An 18,356-nucleotide genomic window follows, 5' to 3' on the forward strand; every position below is an offset into this window, starting at 1 on the left:
CACTGGCTCCCTGTGCAGTATAGAATTGATTTTAAGATGTTGCTGTTAATTTACAAGGCCCTGAATGGATTAGCACCTTGTTAGTTGTAGGAGTTACTGACCCTGTATCTTCCAAACCGCTCCCTGAGACCATAGGATGCAGTGCTGCTGGTTATTCCTAGGGTCAAAAAAAGCAACATGGGAGGTAGGGCTTTTTCTTGTACAGCGCCTAAATTATGGAATGCTCTGCCTTCTATGTACTGTACAGTGTTTTGCATAAAAAATGCTATATAAATGCAATAAATAAAATAACACTGGTTTTTATATGTCCTATATGTCTTATCCTGTTTCTCATGTGCATGCTGTGCTTACTGTTTATCATGCATATTTAATAAGGAATTGATTATAAACCAATGAGAACGTGACTTCACCATTCCACCCCTAAACAAGTTCTGTATTGGAGACAGCTGCTGTCAAATCACACATAGTTCTCTCCACTTAGTGAGATAACGGTGTGAGCCACTGACCTTACTGAGTCTTTCTGGAACTTAGCAACAAAGGAAATTGGCATGCATGATAACTGTTCACTGTGTCAGGAGAGGAGATCTTTGCAGGCTTCTACAGACATCATTACCCGCAGAGGGGAGAGCCCCAGGATGTTTCCAGATAACACCTAACATGAGGCCAAGACATGCAGACGATAATTTTGTGATCTGGCCCCCTTACGAAATCCTGGCATATTTAACAGGTGTGTCCATTTTTTTTTTTCTATACGGTTCAATAAATCCCTAAACAACAGACTTGTCTATCTGCCTAAACTACAATGTGTATTGGAATTCCTACATGTGAATTAAGATTTTTTCTTCAGATCTAATATGACAATAATTTTTGGTAACACTTTACAGTAAGTATCTCTAATTATTACTGCGCATTTTTTAAATGCACTTTTACATAATTACAGTGTTATTAGACATAGTTACAATGTACTTAATGTGTACATATTTTTGCACAATATATGTAAGTACACAATTTTATCTGAAAATGGTTAGAGTTAGGCTTAGCGTTAGGGTTATATCGTGCAAAAAAAAAAAAAAAAAAACGAAACACTGTAACTATGCATAACATAGTAATTCTGTGTAAGTACACATGCATTTACTAAGTAACTACTATGTAAATACACAGTAATCAGAGATGTAAATTGTTACCCTCTTTTTTCAAGGGAAAGGTTCCAATTCTACCAAAATATATCAATGCACTTTTACTGGAGTAATCTAATACACACTTATTCCATTCTAAATATATTCACAAAAAAATTGTTTATCCATTTCCATGATACGTTTTTAAAGATAGTAGCTAACAAAAGAATGATCTAAATCTTACCTGATGTCCTCCTTCATTTGTCTCAAATGTCAGAGTAAACATGTAAACAATATTTATTTTAAAACATGATATCTGGTACTATACTTGGTTAAATAAATCTCTGTTTAATGGCCATGCTTTCAGAACATGTTACACTTGCTTGGTCATCTTACTTTGAAGATTAATTTGTCCCCACCCCTATTTTCTTGTCAATCTTTGACCCAGAAGACAGTGATGACCCAGGAGTGTAGGTATAACAGATTTTCTGAGAATAAGGCAAAACTGAAAGCTTTCTTTAAGCTGATTTTGCACCAGCCATTAAGTGTTTATTTTGTTTAGTTTGTTTTTTTAATGCAAATGCATTGCTATGACAGGGTTTCTTTCAAAACTGGGCATTTGAGACCCATGTAACTAATGGAAGTACAAAATCGGTAAGATTTATGGGGTTAGTTTGTTCGCTGCAATCATTTTAACAGCTCTGTTTTAAGTTAACTGTAAAACAAAACTGTAACTAATTCAGCATAAACGCTTTCATTACAAGATAAATGAAATTCCCAATCTCCATTATAAGAAGTGATTTGAGAATCTATGTGATTGGGAAGAGTCCCAGGTTCTGTCATTTTTACATAACATCCCTGCAAAGAGACCACTTTATGAAACGTCAGATTAGTTTTAAAGAAATTCTTGCAAATTTCCTTTAAAAATTACCTGTCAGAAAATGGGATCTATTTTACTGATCTAAACTGTCTAACCTATAGTAGTTTTCCTGAGGTTTTCCATAAGGAGTGATGTACTCACCCACTTAATAACATTATTACAGTAATAAAACAAAATCAGTGAAATAGACCCTGATGTGGCTAAGGGTTTAGGAGGACTGGAGATTGTAGATCAAACTTCATCTCTAAATCTGTGATTACCAGCAGTTATGTATTACAATTCATATTTCATGTTATATGTAAAAGTATTGACTTTAAGCCATTAATGTGTGTATATCAGTACACTACATAATAAAAATGGATAGAAGAAATCTAAACATACAGGAAGATTTCTTTAGAATCCTTGTTTCATATCACAAAATAATGTTCATTTTCCAGATTTTTATGGCTATGCTAAGATTAAGCACAATGAATATTAAATTGTGGGACATCCCTTTATAGACTGAAAAAGTAGCATTTATAACTTATAAGATGCAGTGTTCCCAGTTCCCTGCTTTGTCACAATTTGGGAAGCATGGGGTAATGCCATCAAAATGAAGCAGCAATTAACTACAAAACAAAAGGATGCTAAATAGCAGTTTAAGTTAAATAATGCTTTGTTTATTCCTGGAGTAAATAGTACATAAAGTTGAAAACTTATTTGTATTTATTTTTTACTTTGTTTGACTGAAAACTGAAATTTAACTTTAAACACTTGAAATAAAACAAACATGGAAATGGAGTTTTGGTACTCATGTATTACATTGCACATAAAAAAATACATATAATATATACAATCTATATAAAAATCACCACACAACATTTCTAGCAAGTTGGGCACTGTTTAAGCGAGTCATTTCAGAATGACGTGCTTTCCTTTTTTCTGTCCCTTGAGATTCTGACTAGCTCTAAAGCAGCATAATGCTTTTTTTGCCCAGATGGCCTTCCATAGAGATCATTATGCATAAGTGCACGTGCATAATCTGGTTTGTTACTTTTTGCTGTCTAAAACTTTTAAATAGAAGCTCAGGAGTTGCTGTGTTGATCCTATGTTTTATTCATTTATTTATTTATTTATTTAATATATTAATCTCACATATCACACAGAGCTCTTTTTCATTTGCCATTTTTTAAACTGTCGCGCAACTTCTGGTGAGACGGTAAATAAGTGGAAGGTATTTTTCTCATTTCTAGTGAATACCAACATCAGATTTTTGTATCTGAATATGTCAAAAAAATATTTGTTTGAATATTCGGATATGTGTCCCAGCACTAATATATACACAGTATGGATAGGAGGAGCAAGGAATATGTTTCCTATATTTGAGAAATAACATAGTTTTATTAATCACAAATAACTTGAAAGTACAACTTTTTGCTTTTTCTGTCCTCAGTTATTTTTGCTTTAGTGGGTTCTTATCTCGTTAGCTACACATGCAAAATACTGAATTCAGTAACGTGGAAAAAGGTTTGGAAAGCATTTATTCCCTGTACTCAGTTAAGCTCTGTATGTCATACAAAAAAAAAGGAGGCACTTCATATTTTAAAAAATGAAAGACATGCTCCTATAAAGAACAGGTATATCTAATAAATAAACTTAGTGGCAATTTCGGTACACTGCTGTAAAACAAAAAAAACAAACAAACAAAAAAGAAAATCTTACTTTAGAATCAGCATACATTTTACTGCAAAGAAAGCAAAATCTACACAGAGCTGATATATTTAAGGTTGTACTTGAAACAATCCAACAGACAACAAAAATGTCAAGCAGTATTAAGAAGTTAAACATAAAAATCAGCCAGGAGCTTCTGGAATGAGACAGGTTATTATAAAAACTATAATAGCCACAGAAAAGGTGCTTCCTTCAGACATCCCACCTATCAATCCACCAGAATAACAAATGGAGGACTGTGCACCTAAGTGGAAAGAAGTAGAGCAAGCTGTGAAAAAGGCAAGGGCGTCATCATCTCCTGAGCCTAACTGAGTTCCGTACAGAGTGTACAAGAGTTCCCCTGGTGTTCTACGAATCCTGTGGAAATTGATGAAAGTAGCATGGGGGAAAAACATGTTGTACGAAGAGTATGGCGCTGAGTAGGTGGGGTCTTTTAACTTAAAGAAAAAGATTCTACGAGTATCAGTCAGTTTCGCCCTATTTCCGTGTTAAAAACGTGGAAGGCAAGATTTTCTTCAGCATTGTTGCTGACAGAGTGTCAGCTTACCTATTGAAGAACTGTTTCTTTGACACTTCAATACAAAAAGCCGGTATACCAGGTTTCCCAGGATGTTTAGAGCACATCAGTGTGATCTGGCAGTAAATTCAAACAGCTGAAAAGGAGAGGAAGGAGCTCCATGTCACATTACTGGATTTAACTAATGCATATGGTTCAGTACCATATGAACTTCTTAGGACAGCATTTGATTTTTTTAGTGTATCGAGGACAATAACAAACTTAATAAAAGCCTACTTCGGAGATTTGAAATGTTGTTTTTCAACTTCAAAATTCACCACTACATGGCAATGTCTAAAAATTAGAATAATGGCAAGATGCACCATTTCTCCACTGGCTTTTACCAAGGCAATGCAAGCAATTATTAGGGCGTCAAAATGGGTAGTAGGAGAACGTTTGGCTTCTGGCTTCTGGTGACTGCCACCAATTACAGCATACATGGATGACATGACAATCATGACTACAACAGTAGCCTGCACTAATCGGTTATTGGGCAAATGAATCAATAACATTGAATGGGCATGAATGCAATTCAGGCCCACTAAATCAAGGGGCATCTCTATAATTAAAGGTAAAGTAGTGGATAAGAGGTTCTACATTAACGGTGAGGCAATACCAACAGTGTCTGAGAAGCCAGTGAAAAGTCTTGGGAGATGGTATGATGGGGACCTAAAGGACACAGTTTGTGTGGGAGAAGTTAGGCAACAAGCAGTGCAAGGATAGAGCATAGACAGCAGCGCCTTACTGGTGCTTTCAGTTTGGTTTACTACCAAGACTTCTGTGGCCACTCACTGTGTATGAAGTTTCCTTAACAACAGTAGAGAAGCTGGCAGCAGTAATCAGTTCATACGTCAGGAAATGGTTAGGGGTTCCACACTGCCTCAGCAGTGGGACTGTATGGTAAAGGGATACTGCAGCTGCCAGTCTCAGCTCTAACCGAGGAGTTTAAGTGCACCAAGGTTTGATTGGAAATGACACAGGTAGAGTCACATGACGAAGTGTGAGAGAGGCAGCACCTGTGTTGAAAACTGGAAAAAAGTGGGTGGCAAAGGAAGCTGTGGAAAAGGCAAAGGCTGCCCTTCGTATCAGTGATATCATGGGGCAAGTAAAGCATGGAAGAGGGGGCCTTGGTTTCAGTTCAGCTCTTCCTGCATGGCACAAAGCAGCCCCAGCTCAACAGAGGAATCTGATAGTCAATGAGGTGAAAAAGCAGGAAGAGAGGATGAGGTGCACAAAGGCAGTTTCCCACGCCAAGCAGGGAGAATGGACAAGATGGGAGAGTGTGGAACAACGCAAGATCGGCTGTGGAACACAGCAGGATCAATTTCCTCATCAGGTCAACATATGATGTTCTCCCATCACTACAGAACTTTAATATATGGGTAGGAGAGGATCCATGGTGTCCTTTGTGTTCATCGCCAGCTACACTAAGACATAGTTTGACAGGGTATAAGGTAGGTCTTAGCCAAGGACGGTTTACTTGGCGTCATGACCAGGTGCTGCGATGTTTGGCCTTAGCATTGGAAGAAAAGCGCAGCATGACCAACAGGTTGCCACCAATGCCAGCAATATATGATACACGAAAAACAACATTCCTCTGTCCACACTGTGTACATATTAGCAACCTCCAAGAAAAGGTATTAAAACCAAAACTCGTCTAGGACAACTTGAACCTGCTAGAGAGTGGAAAATGCTGGCAGATGTTGGACAACGGCTTATTTTCCCACCTGAGACTTCCACCACCAACCTTCAACCTGATATTGTCTTGTGGTCTGGATCAGCACGCCTTGTTCACCTGGGAGATTTAACAGTGCCATGGAAGGATGCTGTGGATCAGGCGCATGAAGAAAGAAACCTTGGTATGCTCAACTAGCTGCTGAAGATGACCAGCGAGGATGGAGAGTCCAGGCTTACCCAGTGGAGGTGGGTTGTCTAGGATTTGTGGCACACTCCACAACCCGGTTTCTCAGAGACATCAGATTCAGTGGTCAAGAGTTGCGACGCTGTAGCAGGGAGAGATCTGTGCTGACTCTGCTGGCGTGTTCACGGGCTGCAGGAAGAGGGCGACAGTCGTCCAACAACCGCCTGTGAGTCATGGCAGTGACACGGGGAGGTGGGAAAGTGGCTGTGTGGACTTTCCCCCTTTCTGAATGGCTGAGAGGCGCGTCTTGGGAGATTGTTAGCCCTATAAATTAACGCTCTGTTGTTTCCTCAGCTCTGCCCTGTTAAACGCGCCGAGAGTGCGGAAGCGCTGGTCAACGACCGAGAACCAGTGGGAGAGAAAGAAACGGAGGTTCAGAGCGAGATATTGAGGGCGGGGAACCCTTGGGCAGACCCCTGATGAGTATATCAGAGCAGGCTAGTGAGCAGGCAGTGTAGGACGATGATCCGGGTCGCACGGGCAGTGGCGATCGGGATATCGCTGCAAAGTGCAGCACCTTTTCTTTGTAGTTTTTGTTACTGTTTTATTTTCCCTGTTTCTTTGTGCCTTCTGTTTTGAATTATTGTTTCGAAGCACCTGTAAGGGCGCCGGTATTGTGTACCATCGCTTGGTATGCCCGTGGTTCTTTTTACCATCGTTGGTAAATCAGACCACGGACCCACAGCGCCATCTGCGGGACTAAAAAAAAAACAGCACCCTGAAATAAAACTGGGTACCTGTGCGGTGTTGCCAAATTCACCTGTCTGTCTCCTGTGTCAGTGAATTACCCACCACCCTTCCACAGACGCATAGTGAAGAACTTAGCTGAAGAAGCAGAGAGGAGCAGCAACTGGCTCTGGCTGAGACAGAAAAGATTCTATTTGGGGACCTCAAGCATAGTAGAAAGAAAACAACGCTGATGGAAAGAAAGGTAAGTAAGCTGGCCTTAGCTGAGTGGGGGATGGAGGGGGGGGGGGTGATGCTGGGACCCCAGAATCACTGTCGAGCCCTCTTATGGTGTTGTGGAGTAGTCGACGAAACACCAAGGATGGAAGGTGTCCACTTGAAGAGCCCAGAGAAGTACCCTCCTCAGCTCAGTCCAGACGGTTGTCATGTTGATGCGCTAGAGAGGCCGCACTGTTGTTAATCCCTGGAGCCAGCATTGCAGCCGTTGTGTGTGCTGATAGACCAGGGAGGCAAAATAGGCTGATTCCAGGAGCCAGCATTACACTTCAGCCATCAACACAACGCACAAGGATATCTGGCAGATGGATCACATTAGTTTACAGTAAAAGAAGATATGTCTTAGTTGGTGCTTTTCTCGGTGACAGCTGAGTCCAATATCAGCATGAAGTTTTACCAACTACTATCATGTAATGGAAATCATAAAGGAAGACTATAACAGCCACAGAAAAGGTGCTTTTCTGTACAACAGCATCTATTAAATATATTTACTCTTGATTTTTCTATGTTATGGTCCTTCTAGAGGGTCAGCCAACCAAGAACTACAGAAAATGTTTATAACAAACATTTTAAATGCAACACATCTCAGACATAAAAATGAACAAAGCCCTATAAGCAAGGCTTTACTATTGCATTTATCTGTATTAGCTTAAAGCATTACAGAACCCCCTGCAGTGTTTAAAAGAAACACATTACCTTTGCCCTATCCCGTGTTGTCCATATCGCAGCAATTTTCCTGATAGCTTAGATATTTTTTTAGTTACACATAAATATGTTTAAAACAGCAAAAGCAAGGTAATGTGTTTCTTGTAAACTTTGCATGTGTTCTGCAGCACTGTAAGCTGCTGTTTCTGCCTGTCTTCACTTTTTCAAAGGTGCAAGGCATTGAACAGGTATTGCTACAGTCATCTTATTGTCCAGAAAAATAATACTTTCTTTGCTGGGATGCCCGGGAGAGGACTAATACTGCACAGACATCGGATCAAAGTTTTTTTTTTTTTCATTTCTGATTTTGCTTTTCTACCCTTCCCCCTTGCTCTGGTTTCTTCTTGAAAGTGTTAGCTTGTTTCGGTTTATTTGCAACAGATGCTTTCCCATTCTTTGAAGCCCGCTCCCCCCCTGAAACAGATTTTTCTTCTGTTTTGCAGACTTGCCCATCTGTACTAGCTGGGCTAGCTGTTTTTGCCTGATTCTCATTCTCTGTTTTGTCACTCCTGTTATTTTCAGTTTTCCATGTGCTGCTGTCACCGCCAATATGCAGAAAAGCAGTGTTTTTTGCCACGGCCTCCCTTGTGAGTTTAGCCCTGGCTGTATTTTTCTCTTGAGTGCAATTCATTTTGGCACCGGGTTTCCTCTTCTTCGGCAGGCCCCAGATGAAATGTTCAGGAGGTTGGTAGTGCAGCTCAGCAAACCGCAGCAAGACTCTTCTCTCCTTTCTGTTCCGGATGGTGTAAACAAAGTACTCCAGGGCGCTGTGTATCATGTTGGGCATGGTCTCCTCAACAAGAGCCTCCTCCAGCAACAGCTTCACCAGAGGGGCTTTGAAACTCTCAAATCCCAGCTCACCTAGGCTTTTTAAAATGCGGGTGATTCGTAAATAATTGTGTTGAGATCTACAAAAATATATTAAAAAAAAAAGGAGGGTGGGTAAATTATTATCAGAAGTAGTAGCCTATATTGAATCACAAAAGCTACAAATGATAAATGCTAGGGATCTTGATAAATACCACAATTTAACATCAATTACTATATTATATTTTACAGTTAAAAGTAATCAACCACAAAAGCAATTTTAAAACTGTATTGGTAATAGAGATGGATAGAAATTTATATTTTGCCTATTCTACTATCTACCACTTTGTTTTTACCATATTTTCTTTAGGCACTTCTTTGATTCAGCACTTACTCATTCAAGTGGTGAAACCTATCCTGCCAGTTTGCAGCCCGGGCAACAGTTCCATTTTTGTCCAGTAGTTTTATTCCAAAGAAATCCAGCATCACTGTGTACGCCACAAGAAATCGTCTTTTGGCTTCCCTGGTACCTTGAAATTCCTGACAGGTAAAAAGAAAATACAAAGCATAAAAGGAAGTAAGATATTTGAAGCGGTTGTAATTAACAAAACAATTACCTAACATAAAATGAACACAAATCTTACCTGTCATGCACTTCCACTTACTGTGCAGCTTTGAAGGAAACACAACGTGTAATAATAGTGTATTTTCATTTTAAAACATGATATCTGGTGCTTCACTAGGTTTACACTTGGTAGGTGAAATTGTCCCCATCCTTTTCAAGGCTTTCTTTCCTGTTATTAACGAACCAGTTGTTTCGCCTATTGACTGACATGCTTTGACACAAAAACACTGCTGAGGTGAGAATGACTTACGTAAAACAAGCAAACTTTATTTAACCTAATGTAGGATCAGATATTATGTTTTTAAATGAAAATACATGATTGCTATAACATGCGTCTATTTAAAAACTACATCTGAGACCTATATAGAGGATAGAAGTGCACACCTGGTAATATTTATGGAATTATTGTGTTTTCTACAACTACTTTAAAAAGAGATCAGATTTACTTAATTTTATTTGAACTGTAACACCAACAAAATAAGTCTATTGAGATATATGTCCATTTATATCTCTATTCTTTGCACTCTTTTGCCTTCTCTTTACAATAAGAACTGAATTCAGAGGTTGGGCTGGAGCAAAGTGCCAGCCAAAGCTGATCTGTGCTTGGTTTGGCAAGCTGATCACCTGATCCTTGCTTGGCTTTGCAAGGATGCTGCAGGAGCCTATATCTGCCACCTTGTTTGAACTTTTAGGTTGAGTTTTGATCCCAGCCTGACAGATTGATCTCATGTTCAACAGTTAAAGCTTTAAGACGCAGAAGGCCAGCTTTGCAGCATTTTCCCACCATTGTCAAGTGGAAATATACAAAGAATACTGTCTGTCCTAGGTAGTGTCAGTATTAGGTAGTTTTAACACAAGATAAAAGACACACCATACCTCTGATATTATTACCTTAATCTCAGCCTGAGTTAGTTCTTGGGCATAAAAATTCAAGCCTTGTTCTCGTAATGGAAAAAGCCTGCAAAATAGGTCACAAGATGGGGTTACACCTCAGGTGCTTAAAATGGGTTGCATCACTGTAACTGTAATAAAATGTATACATAATATATAGTCATTTTCCAGAAAGACATCTCTTCTTTAGGATATAATTGATTTCACTGAGGCTTTAAAAATGCTAAAGAATGACACAGTTGACACAAGGGAATGTGTCTTCACAGTGAATAATAAAAATTAAAAAAAAGATTTTCCGCACTTTTTGCCTTGGATAAGAGAAGAGGAACTGCAAGCTGTTTGCAATACATTAAGCAAATAATGAGTTCATTGCTTCCTAATCAGCAGTAAAACTGTACATGGCTGAGATGAACTTCTGTCTGATACTGTGATGCTGAATATTTCCCATTCCAACATCACAGCTTTCTGGAAGCAATTATGTTAGTTCACTATTTATAACTAAGAAAAAAACAACACTCTGTTTACATAAACTGTCCATTCACTTTAATAGAATATGCCATTCCTTTTGAAATGGTGGACAACCATAACGGTCATCATCCAGACAAAAAATAAATTTAAAAAATGCATCAAACTGAAAGAAAAATGTTAACTCCTAACAGCAGATAAAAATAAAAAAAAACTAATGTAATATATTAAGTATGTATCTGCCAAATTGTATACATTGTTGCAACATTTGAAATAGTTGTGGTGTACTGCAGTGCATGGTACAGAATGGTGGATTTATTAATACAGTTCATGGAGATATATATATATATATATATATATATATATATATATATATATATATATATATATATATATATATATATATATATATATATATCCATACAGTACCAGTCAAAAGTTTGAGTACACCTGCTTGAAACCAGGTTTTTCAAGATTATCTATGCTTTTTACTGTATAAACTTGTCTATAAACACTTAATATTTGATTATATGATACATGTACTTATATAAGCTGATAATCATAAGTGAATTGAATTCAAAAATTACATTTTTAAATGAAAATGTAAATCTTGAAAATTTCAATGAAATGGTCACCCAAAGCAAGGGGATTTCAGTCTGAAGCCCAAGTCAGTTAAAAGTCTGAAATGTGTATAACACAGTGTTAGAACCCTGGACTAAGTATAAAAGTGTCTTTGTTAGATGTTCTCTGAGTTAACAGGCATGTTACCTAATTAACCTTTTGTCACCAATTATTGTTTACAGATGAGGGTCCATGATTACTATAAATATAGGTAGCATAGGCACAAGTTTATCATTCCTGAATGTAAGGGAGCAGAAAATGGCAAAATACGCTCAGTTAAGCAAAGAAAAAAGACAGTCTGTAATTACTTTAAGAAATGATGGTCAATCTTTAAGACAAATCGCAAGAACTTTGCAAGTGTCTGTAACTGCTGTGGCCAAGACCATCAAACGATTTGAAGAAACTAGCACTCATGAGGACCGAACAAGGTCAGGCAGGCCAAGGGTGACCTCAGAATCAGAGAACAAGTCCATTCGAGTCACAAGTCTGCGAAACCGGTGATTAACTGCCCCTGAAATACAAGCTCAGCTAAATGCTACTAGAAGTACAGATGTTTCAACATCAACTGTGAAGCTGAAGTTGGCCTAACTGGAAGAATTGCTGCAAATAAACCATTGATAAGAGTGCAGAATAAGAGGAAGAGACTTGCCTGGGCCAAAAAACACAGAAACTGGACGTTTGAGGAGTGGTAATCAGTCTTATGGACCGATGAGTCAAAATTTGAAATATTTGGGTCCAACCGCCGAGTATTTGTAAGACGCAGAGAGGGTGAGCGCATGAGTTCTGCATGTGTTCCAACTGTCGAGCATGGAGGAGGCAGTGTCATGGTCTGGGGTTGCTTTGCTAGTGACAGAGTTGGTGATCTTTACCAAGTCCATGACAAGCTCAACCAGCATGGCTGTCATAGCATACTTCAGAGGCATGTCATTCCATCAGGATTACAGCTAGTTGGGCAGTCCTTCATTCTTCAGCAAGATAATGACCCGAAACAAGTTGTGCTAGAATTATCTGCCGAAGAAGGAAAGTGAAGGACAACTCAATCTAATGACCTGGCCTGCCCAGTCTCCAGACCTCAATCCCATAGAACTTGTATGGGACGAACTGGACAGAAGAGTCAAAGCAAAGCTACCCACAAGTGCCCTATATCTCTTGCTGCAGAAGAGCTGGGAAGACATGTTGGGTGATTCCCTGCTGAAACTTGTTAACCGAATGCCTTGATTTTGTGAGGTTGTTATTAAGGCAAAGGGTGGCTATTTTGAGGAATCCAAGATTTAGAGACAATTTTCAATTTTCTTGAACATTGCTTTGATACTCCTTATGTTCTGTTTTGTATATTGTAACATGTGTTTTCATTTTCAAGTATTTACAGAAACGTATATGACGTAAAACATTGTCAATTATGAAAAAAACCTAGTTTCCAGAAAGTGTACTCAAACTTTTGACTGGTACTATAGTACTAGACTATATATATATATATATATATATATATATATATATATATATATATATATATATATAGAATGAGATTACCATTGGTATATGAGATTACCATTGTATGTAGGTGTGGTTATGCTCCAGTTTTTCATAGTCTCCTTTCCACTTAGTGAGAATTTCTTCAATATAAATACCTGTGGAAATTGGGAAATAGCTGTGATTAATAATTTAAAATTCAACATACATTTAAAATATATGTAGTTAATTACAGCACAGATCATCAGTTTGCACTAAAAAAAGCCAATGTACTTCCACTTGAACAAGCACATGGACACAATTACACATACAGCAATGACAGCAGATGCAGTGCTTCCATATCAGTGCACAGTAAGTGAATGCAGTGATCTCCCGATATTGACCAGCAGCAACGCCCTTGGAGTGAGTAACAAATCCAGATATGTCCTTTCTACAGACATACCAGTATCACTTCAATCGCAAAATGAAGCAACAAATAATAAAAAAAAAACCAAACAAAACAGAAATACATGGAGAACTTAGTAATAGTACAATTGACATTATATTAGGTTTCTTTTTATCCGAATGATTCTGAAGAGGGGCCCAACAGGCAAAGCTACAATTAGTGCCTATGAGGAATCAGAGCATGGCTAGCCGAAACTGTATATGATGAGGTACTTTCAAATTAATTTTATTAATTGTTAATAAGTTTGTTTTTTCACCAGCTCTCCACAGCATGGACTGCTTTATTTTAATCTAAATAATATGTAACACAAAGCAGTGATCTCTGAAAATGATGTTGGATGAAATGATTAAAAAATGTGTTCAAAATACCAAAGGTGTAGTTCTGCAGTGTAAACCATATTTACAATGACCTAGTTCCAGGTATACTTGATAGTCATTCAAGCAACTTAGGGCTCCAAAGACACTACAATAACTACAAAGCACTTAATCATAACATACTGTGGGAATACTAAAGAAATATTCACATGTACTATACAGCTACAAGGATGTCTATGTGTGAGCTTTATTATTATTATTATTATTGATTAAGTAAATGACTTGTTAGGGAATTGTTAGATTATGAAGAATCAATAGTGTGGTTTTAAAAAAACCTCATCAGTAGGTAAAAGAGAATATAATTTTGTTTTATACTTTACTCATGTACAATGACAACGTAAAGCCATTAAAAACCCCTCTGAGTTATTTTTTGTCAGTATCTAGGTGGCTATAAAAAGCATGAGAATTTTCAAGAGAGAATAAAATAGTCATATTTAAAAAAATGTTTCTGCTCAGTAAATTCTGAATATCTATCGATCGACTGATAGATAGATAGAGATAAGCAGTCAATGTACTAAATGTAAAAGAACCCACATGGACTAGACGTTGAATGGGGGTGGGGAGGGTGATCTAATTCGGTCATGCCCTTAGTTTAATTAGGAGAAAGGATTTAAAAAAATTACAGGGCTTTCAATCCAGCATAATAGATATGCATTCAAATTTACAAACAGTGGAATTAAGGAAGCCTCACATCACAGACCTTTTGATTAATTGAATCAGCTAGTCCAATTCTCTGTAAACTGCTAAATGTTTCAAAACTAAAAAAAATTAACCCCTTAACGAGGTAAAGTATAGCAAGCTCCACAACTCCAGTTAGTAATTCACAGCTTTTAGGAATTTCTATAATTTCTCAAGACTTACATTTTCCTTTATAAAAGACCTAGTATACGTGTATTTTATTTTGAATATACTATTTGCTCCTGGATTCCAGTTATTTAAAAGCTGCACTTCCGCTGTGTCCCTGGATTTTACATCAAGTTTACAAGGAAGGAACGTAGAGACATCGAAAACATGCGATTTCAGAAGTACATATAACAAAGAAGGAAGCTAGGAAAAGGAATGTGTTGTGTTTCAAACTCTACAGCCTGTTCATTAACACTTTAAACAATATAACTTTTAAAAGCAACATTAATACAATGCCATAATACCTATGTTTTTATTTTTGTTAATGTTATAACTTTGCAGCTCTTCATAATGATTCTATGGTGAGGAACACTGAACTAACCCCTAATAAACCACTATCGGAACGGAGGGCCTGCATGATGTCCAAATTATCAAAATGTAGTTGGCCTGGCACTTCCAATAGACCTGAGATCACTATATAGTACCCCTTCTATTATAGCCTGGTTTCCTCTTAGACAGCTAATCTAAATGTTGTACTCACCATCAGGGACCAATGGAATTGTATTCAAGTAGAACCTCAGGTTTTGGTAATCACTAAGTTGTCTGTGTTCTTTAGAGTTCTGCCAGGGAGACACAGAATATAGCTTCTAAATGTTAGGTAGAAAGGCACTAGGCAAAAATTTTCTTTGTAGCAAAATGACAAAATGTTTATTTAGTTTGAGAATAGCTGTATATCAAAATTTCACAGGAATGCTTTATTTCCAGATGAGTTAGCCATAACACAATTCAAGTGCAGAAGAAACAAAAATAGAGACTCATAAGACTTTGATATAAAAAAAAAACAAAAACATAATGCAGATCTAAAACTATGTACCACAAAAATGGGGATGTAAAAGACTACTGAACACACTTACAGGGTAACTATGACGATACTTATATAAGTCTTTGGCAGCATAAAAGCTCCTCTTCAGTTTGGGTGTAGAATCCCGTGTGTCTTTATTCTGTGAAACAAATTTAAACAGGTGTGAAAAAGAATACTGTAAGCCATCTGTTACTGGCTCACTGGTGTGAGTCTTATGATTCGTTCAATACAACAATTAGTCAGTTTGTTTGTTTTGTTTATTGTATTTATTTATCAGGGACACATACAATTATAACATAAGTGTCACTTACATGACACAAGATGCATTGCATTTTCAATTTATCCAGTAGGCTAATTTCCATTGACAATCTCTGGGCAGACATTGATGAGAACTGTAATAAATCTCCATATTATTTCTACTCTAAACTACACCAATAACCTCCTATTGAATATTTGATTTAAAATACATTTACTAAAGATACTCACAATGCATGTATTTGACCCCCCCCCCCCCCCCCCCCCCCGCTAATAAAATATATTACTATAAGATTACAACATGGGAGTACCAGACACCAATGAATGTCTTTATCAGTAACTTTCCATCAGCTTGCCTTTACACTGAATTTAAGAAAATATACAAAGGACAGCAGCATATAAAATAGAAAAATATTATAAAAACAGTACATTTAACACATTTTTCTCTTATCACATCCATTAAAAAAAAAGTCATTTTAAACATCACTTGGAAACCCAATTCAGTGTTTAATAGACTAACCTTGATTAGCAGAGCATGCTTGTGAGCTGCAAGGCTTTTCAATCTTTAGCAGCAGAAATGTTTAATACAAAACTATTTTTAGCATGCAATAAACTTGGTCTTGTTCCTTTTGGCACTTGCTCTCTGAGGTAGCAACCCATACATTTTTTTTCTTTTTTTTAAGTACACTTTGTATAAAGTATAAGGTTTAATATATTAGTATGTTCAGTAAATTGAATTGTCAAACACCTTCATGCAGTTTAAAGAATTAGGTGATGCACCACATCACCTAATAACATTGATAGTGTCTTGATGCATTGTAAACCACTTCAGTGGAATACCGAATGTGACAATCTATGTAAAATTTGAAATAAATGCAAAAATAAAATAAAAAGATGAAACTGTGTATTAGTTTACTGTAAAGGACCACTTGCACAGATAACTTTGAAGATAAATAATTTGATTTTCTTTTTTTAATTTAACTATCATGGAATAAGTAATATGGAATATGGACTACATTTTATCAGAAAAGTAAATGCATAAATACATACATACATACAACTTAAAATAAGCTGGAAAGTTGCAGCATAATAGTGATAATAAAGCTGTTGCATGTTACTTTTGTTTTAGGATTCTGTTATCATTCTGCCAACTGTGTGATATTTTGCACAGATTTCCTGAAATGAAAATGACAGCTCATGAGTGGTTCAGACCAGACCTGAGAATAACATTTAAAACTGCTTCCTATTAGTTGTGTAACTATACATGTAGCTTACTCTGACATGGCTTTGGAAGTTCCTAAATGACATGTAACGAGTTCAGTTATGAGAAATACTGTATAATAATGCAACTAGGTCTTATGAGTGTTCAGTTTAAAAAAAAACAAACAAACAAACAAAAAACGGAATTATCTCTTTCCTGAGGAATTACAGTAGTCTGCATGGTGGTTTGACTGTGAAATGAAGGCTAGATGAAGCTACAGCTATTTAAAATAGATAACTATAAATTAATAATTTATAAAATAATAATAATTCCGAACCAAAGAGTACTGAAATGGACTGACGCAACTTTACCCTGGCTATCATGAAAGTATTGAACTGAAAGACGGTCCTTTGACACAGAAGCAAAAATGTACGTTATCACAGTGGTAAACATGTAATTGACAAGTAATTATAATTTAACAAATCAATATTATATTTCTTGAAACAGTTATCGTACTTTGTATTAAACTAAATGTCCTTAACGTACCGCAAAATGTACAGTAAATCCCACTATCTGCGTCAATTATGTTACAATTTCTTAAGTCAACCGGTTTAGTAGCCTGTATTTTTACAAATTAGTTATCTTGCCACAGCGAGAACATAAGCCCATCATGATGCTTCTGCTGTGCATAGTCCATGACTGATAACTACACACTGTCAGCCATAGTCATTTACCGAAAACAATGTTCTAGTGTCCACATGATTTAGAAGTCGGCATTAAACTAAAGCAATTTGCCTCAGAGAAAGATTTCTGATCATTTCTGTCAGTTTCATTGACTGTGCACCGTACCTGTAAGTTGATATTTTCGCCCCCTTCTTTGGAATCTGGTTCGTTGTGGCTGCTAGGCTCCGTGATGTTGATGTGGTCTCCGGGTTGACAGTCCTGCAGTTCCTCGCTCTCCGAGTCTGTCTCCCAGGTCGAGTCACATTCCTCTACTGTACTTGGTTCCCTGTACCTCTGGCTGCCCAGCAGATTTCCCATTTAAAACTCCGCACCAATTCACATCTCACTCCTTCTGCATATTAACCGCCTAGGACGCAGCACAGTCCTAAAGCAATATACACCGCTACACAGTCCAACTCTGAAGAATAAACTAAGCTCGTTTTATGACCTTTAGCAAATCCGACTTTAGCCCCGCCCACTTGTCTCGCCCTAGATACTGTTGCTACGTTGGACAAGCTACCAAGATTAATGATATCCGCGCCAAGTGTTCGACTTTAAGAATTAAAACAAAACGTTACAGCTGACAAAATCTCGTTCCGCATTCGACAAAAGGGGCTTCTGTATGCTGTTGAAGGCTACATCTATGAAGTAAAAAATCTCAGCAATCGAGAATATTATAAAAATAGAAGGGAAGTCTCAGAGAGCATGGCAAACGAAGTAAGAATATTCCCAAAGTTATGACAGGAAGCAGGGGTGTTAAACATAGGGCCTACAGTTAAATAACTAGTAATATCGCTGATGCACCGTTTTCAAATGTGTCTAAAACGTAGTAGTTTTTAAATTAACAAATACCTGTGAGTAACATGCACACGGGAAGGCTTCACCTATCTTGATCATTGGGCCACATTCTACAACGAGGACTAT

The 18,356-nt window shown here is 37.3% G+C and overlaps 1 protein-coding gene across 1 annotated transcript; it reads right to left on the minus strand.

Moving 5' to 3' along the window:
• Window positions 1-7,799: 7,799 nt before the first annotated feature.
• On the minus strand, window positions 7,800-17,888 carry LOC121315261 (opioid growth factor receptor-like protein 1). The gene is made up of 7 exons (XM_041249304.1): window positions 17,559-17,888; window positions 15,306-15,392; window positions 14,933-15,011; window positions 12,809-12,887; window positions 10,174-10,240; window positions 9,052-9,197; window positions 7,800-8,758 (listed from the first exon to the last, which is right to left on the minus strand). The coding sequence occupies exons 1-7, from the start codon at window positions 17,748-17,750 to the stop codon at window positions 8,146-8,148; spliced, it is 1,263 nt and encodes a 420-aa protein (XP_041105238.1). The 5' UTR covers window positions 17,751-17,888; the 3' UTR covers window positions 7,800-8,145.
• Window positions 17,889-18,356: the final 468 nt, after the last annotated feature.

Source organism: Polyodon spathula, chromosome 5, assembly GCF_017654505.1.
Source record: "Polyodon spathula isolate WHYD16114869_AA chromosome 5, ASM1765450v1, whole genome shotgun sequence".
In the NCBI taxonomy this organism is placed as follows: Eukaryota; Metazoa; Chordata; class Actinopteri; order Acipenseriformes; family Polyodontidae; genus Polyodon; species Polyodon spathula.

What these genes read in the sequence shown, in the direction of transcription:
- LOC121315261 (XM_041249304.1), bottom strand. Translation starts at nt 17,750, where the DNA reads ATGGGAAATCTGCTGGGCAGCCAGAGGTACAGGGAACCAAGTACAGTA. An exon ending in AATTCCATTGGTCCCTGATG is followed by an intron (nt 12,888 to 14,932) that starts GTGAGTACAACA and finishes CAATTTCCACAG; the next exon opens with GTATTTATATTGAAGAAATT. An exon ending in AACCACACCTACATACAATG is followed by an intron (nt 10,241 to 12,808) that starts GTAATCTCATAT and finishes CCTATTTTGCAG; the next exon opens with GCTTTTTCCATTACGAGAAC.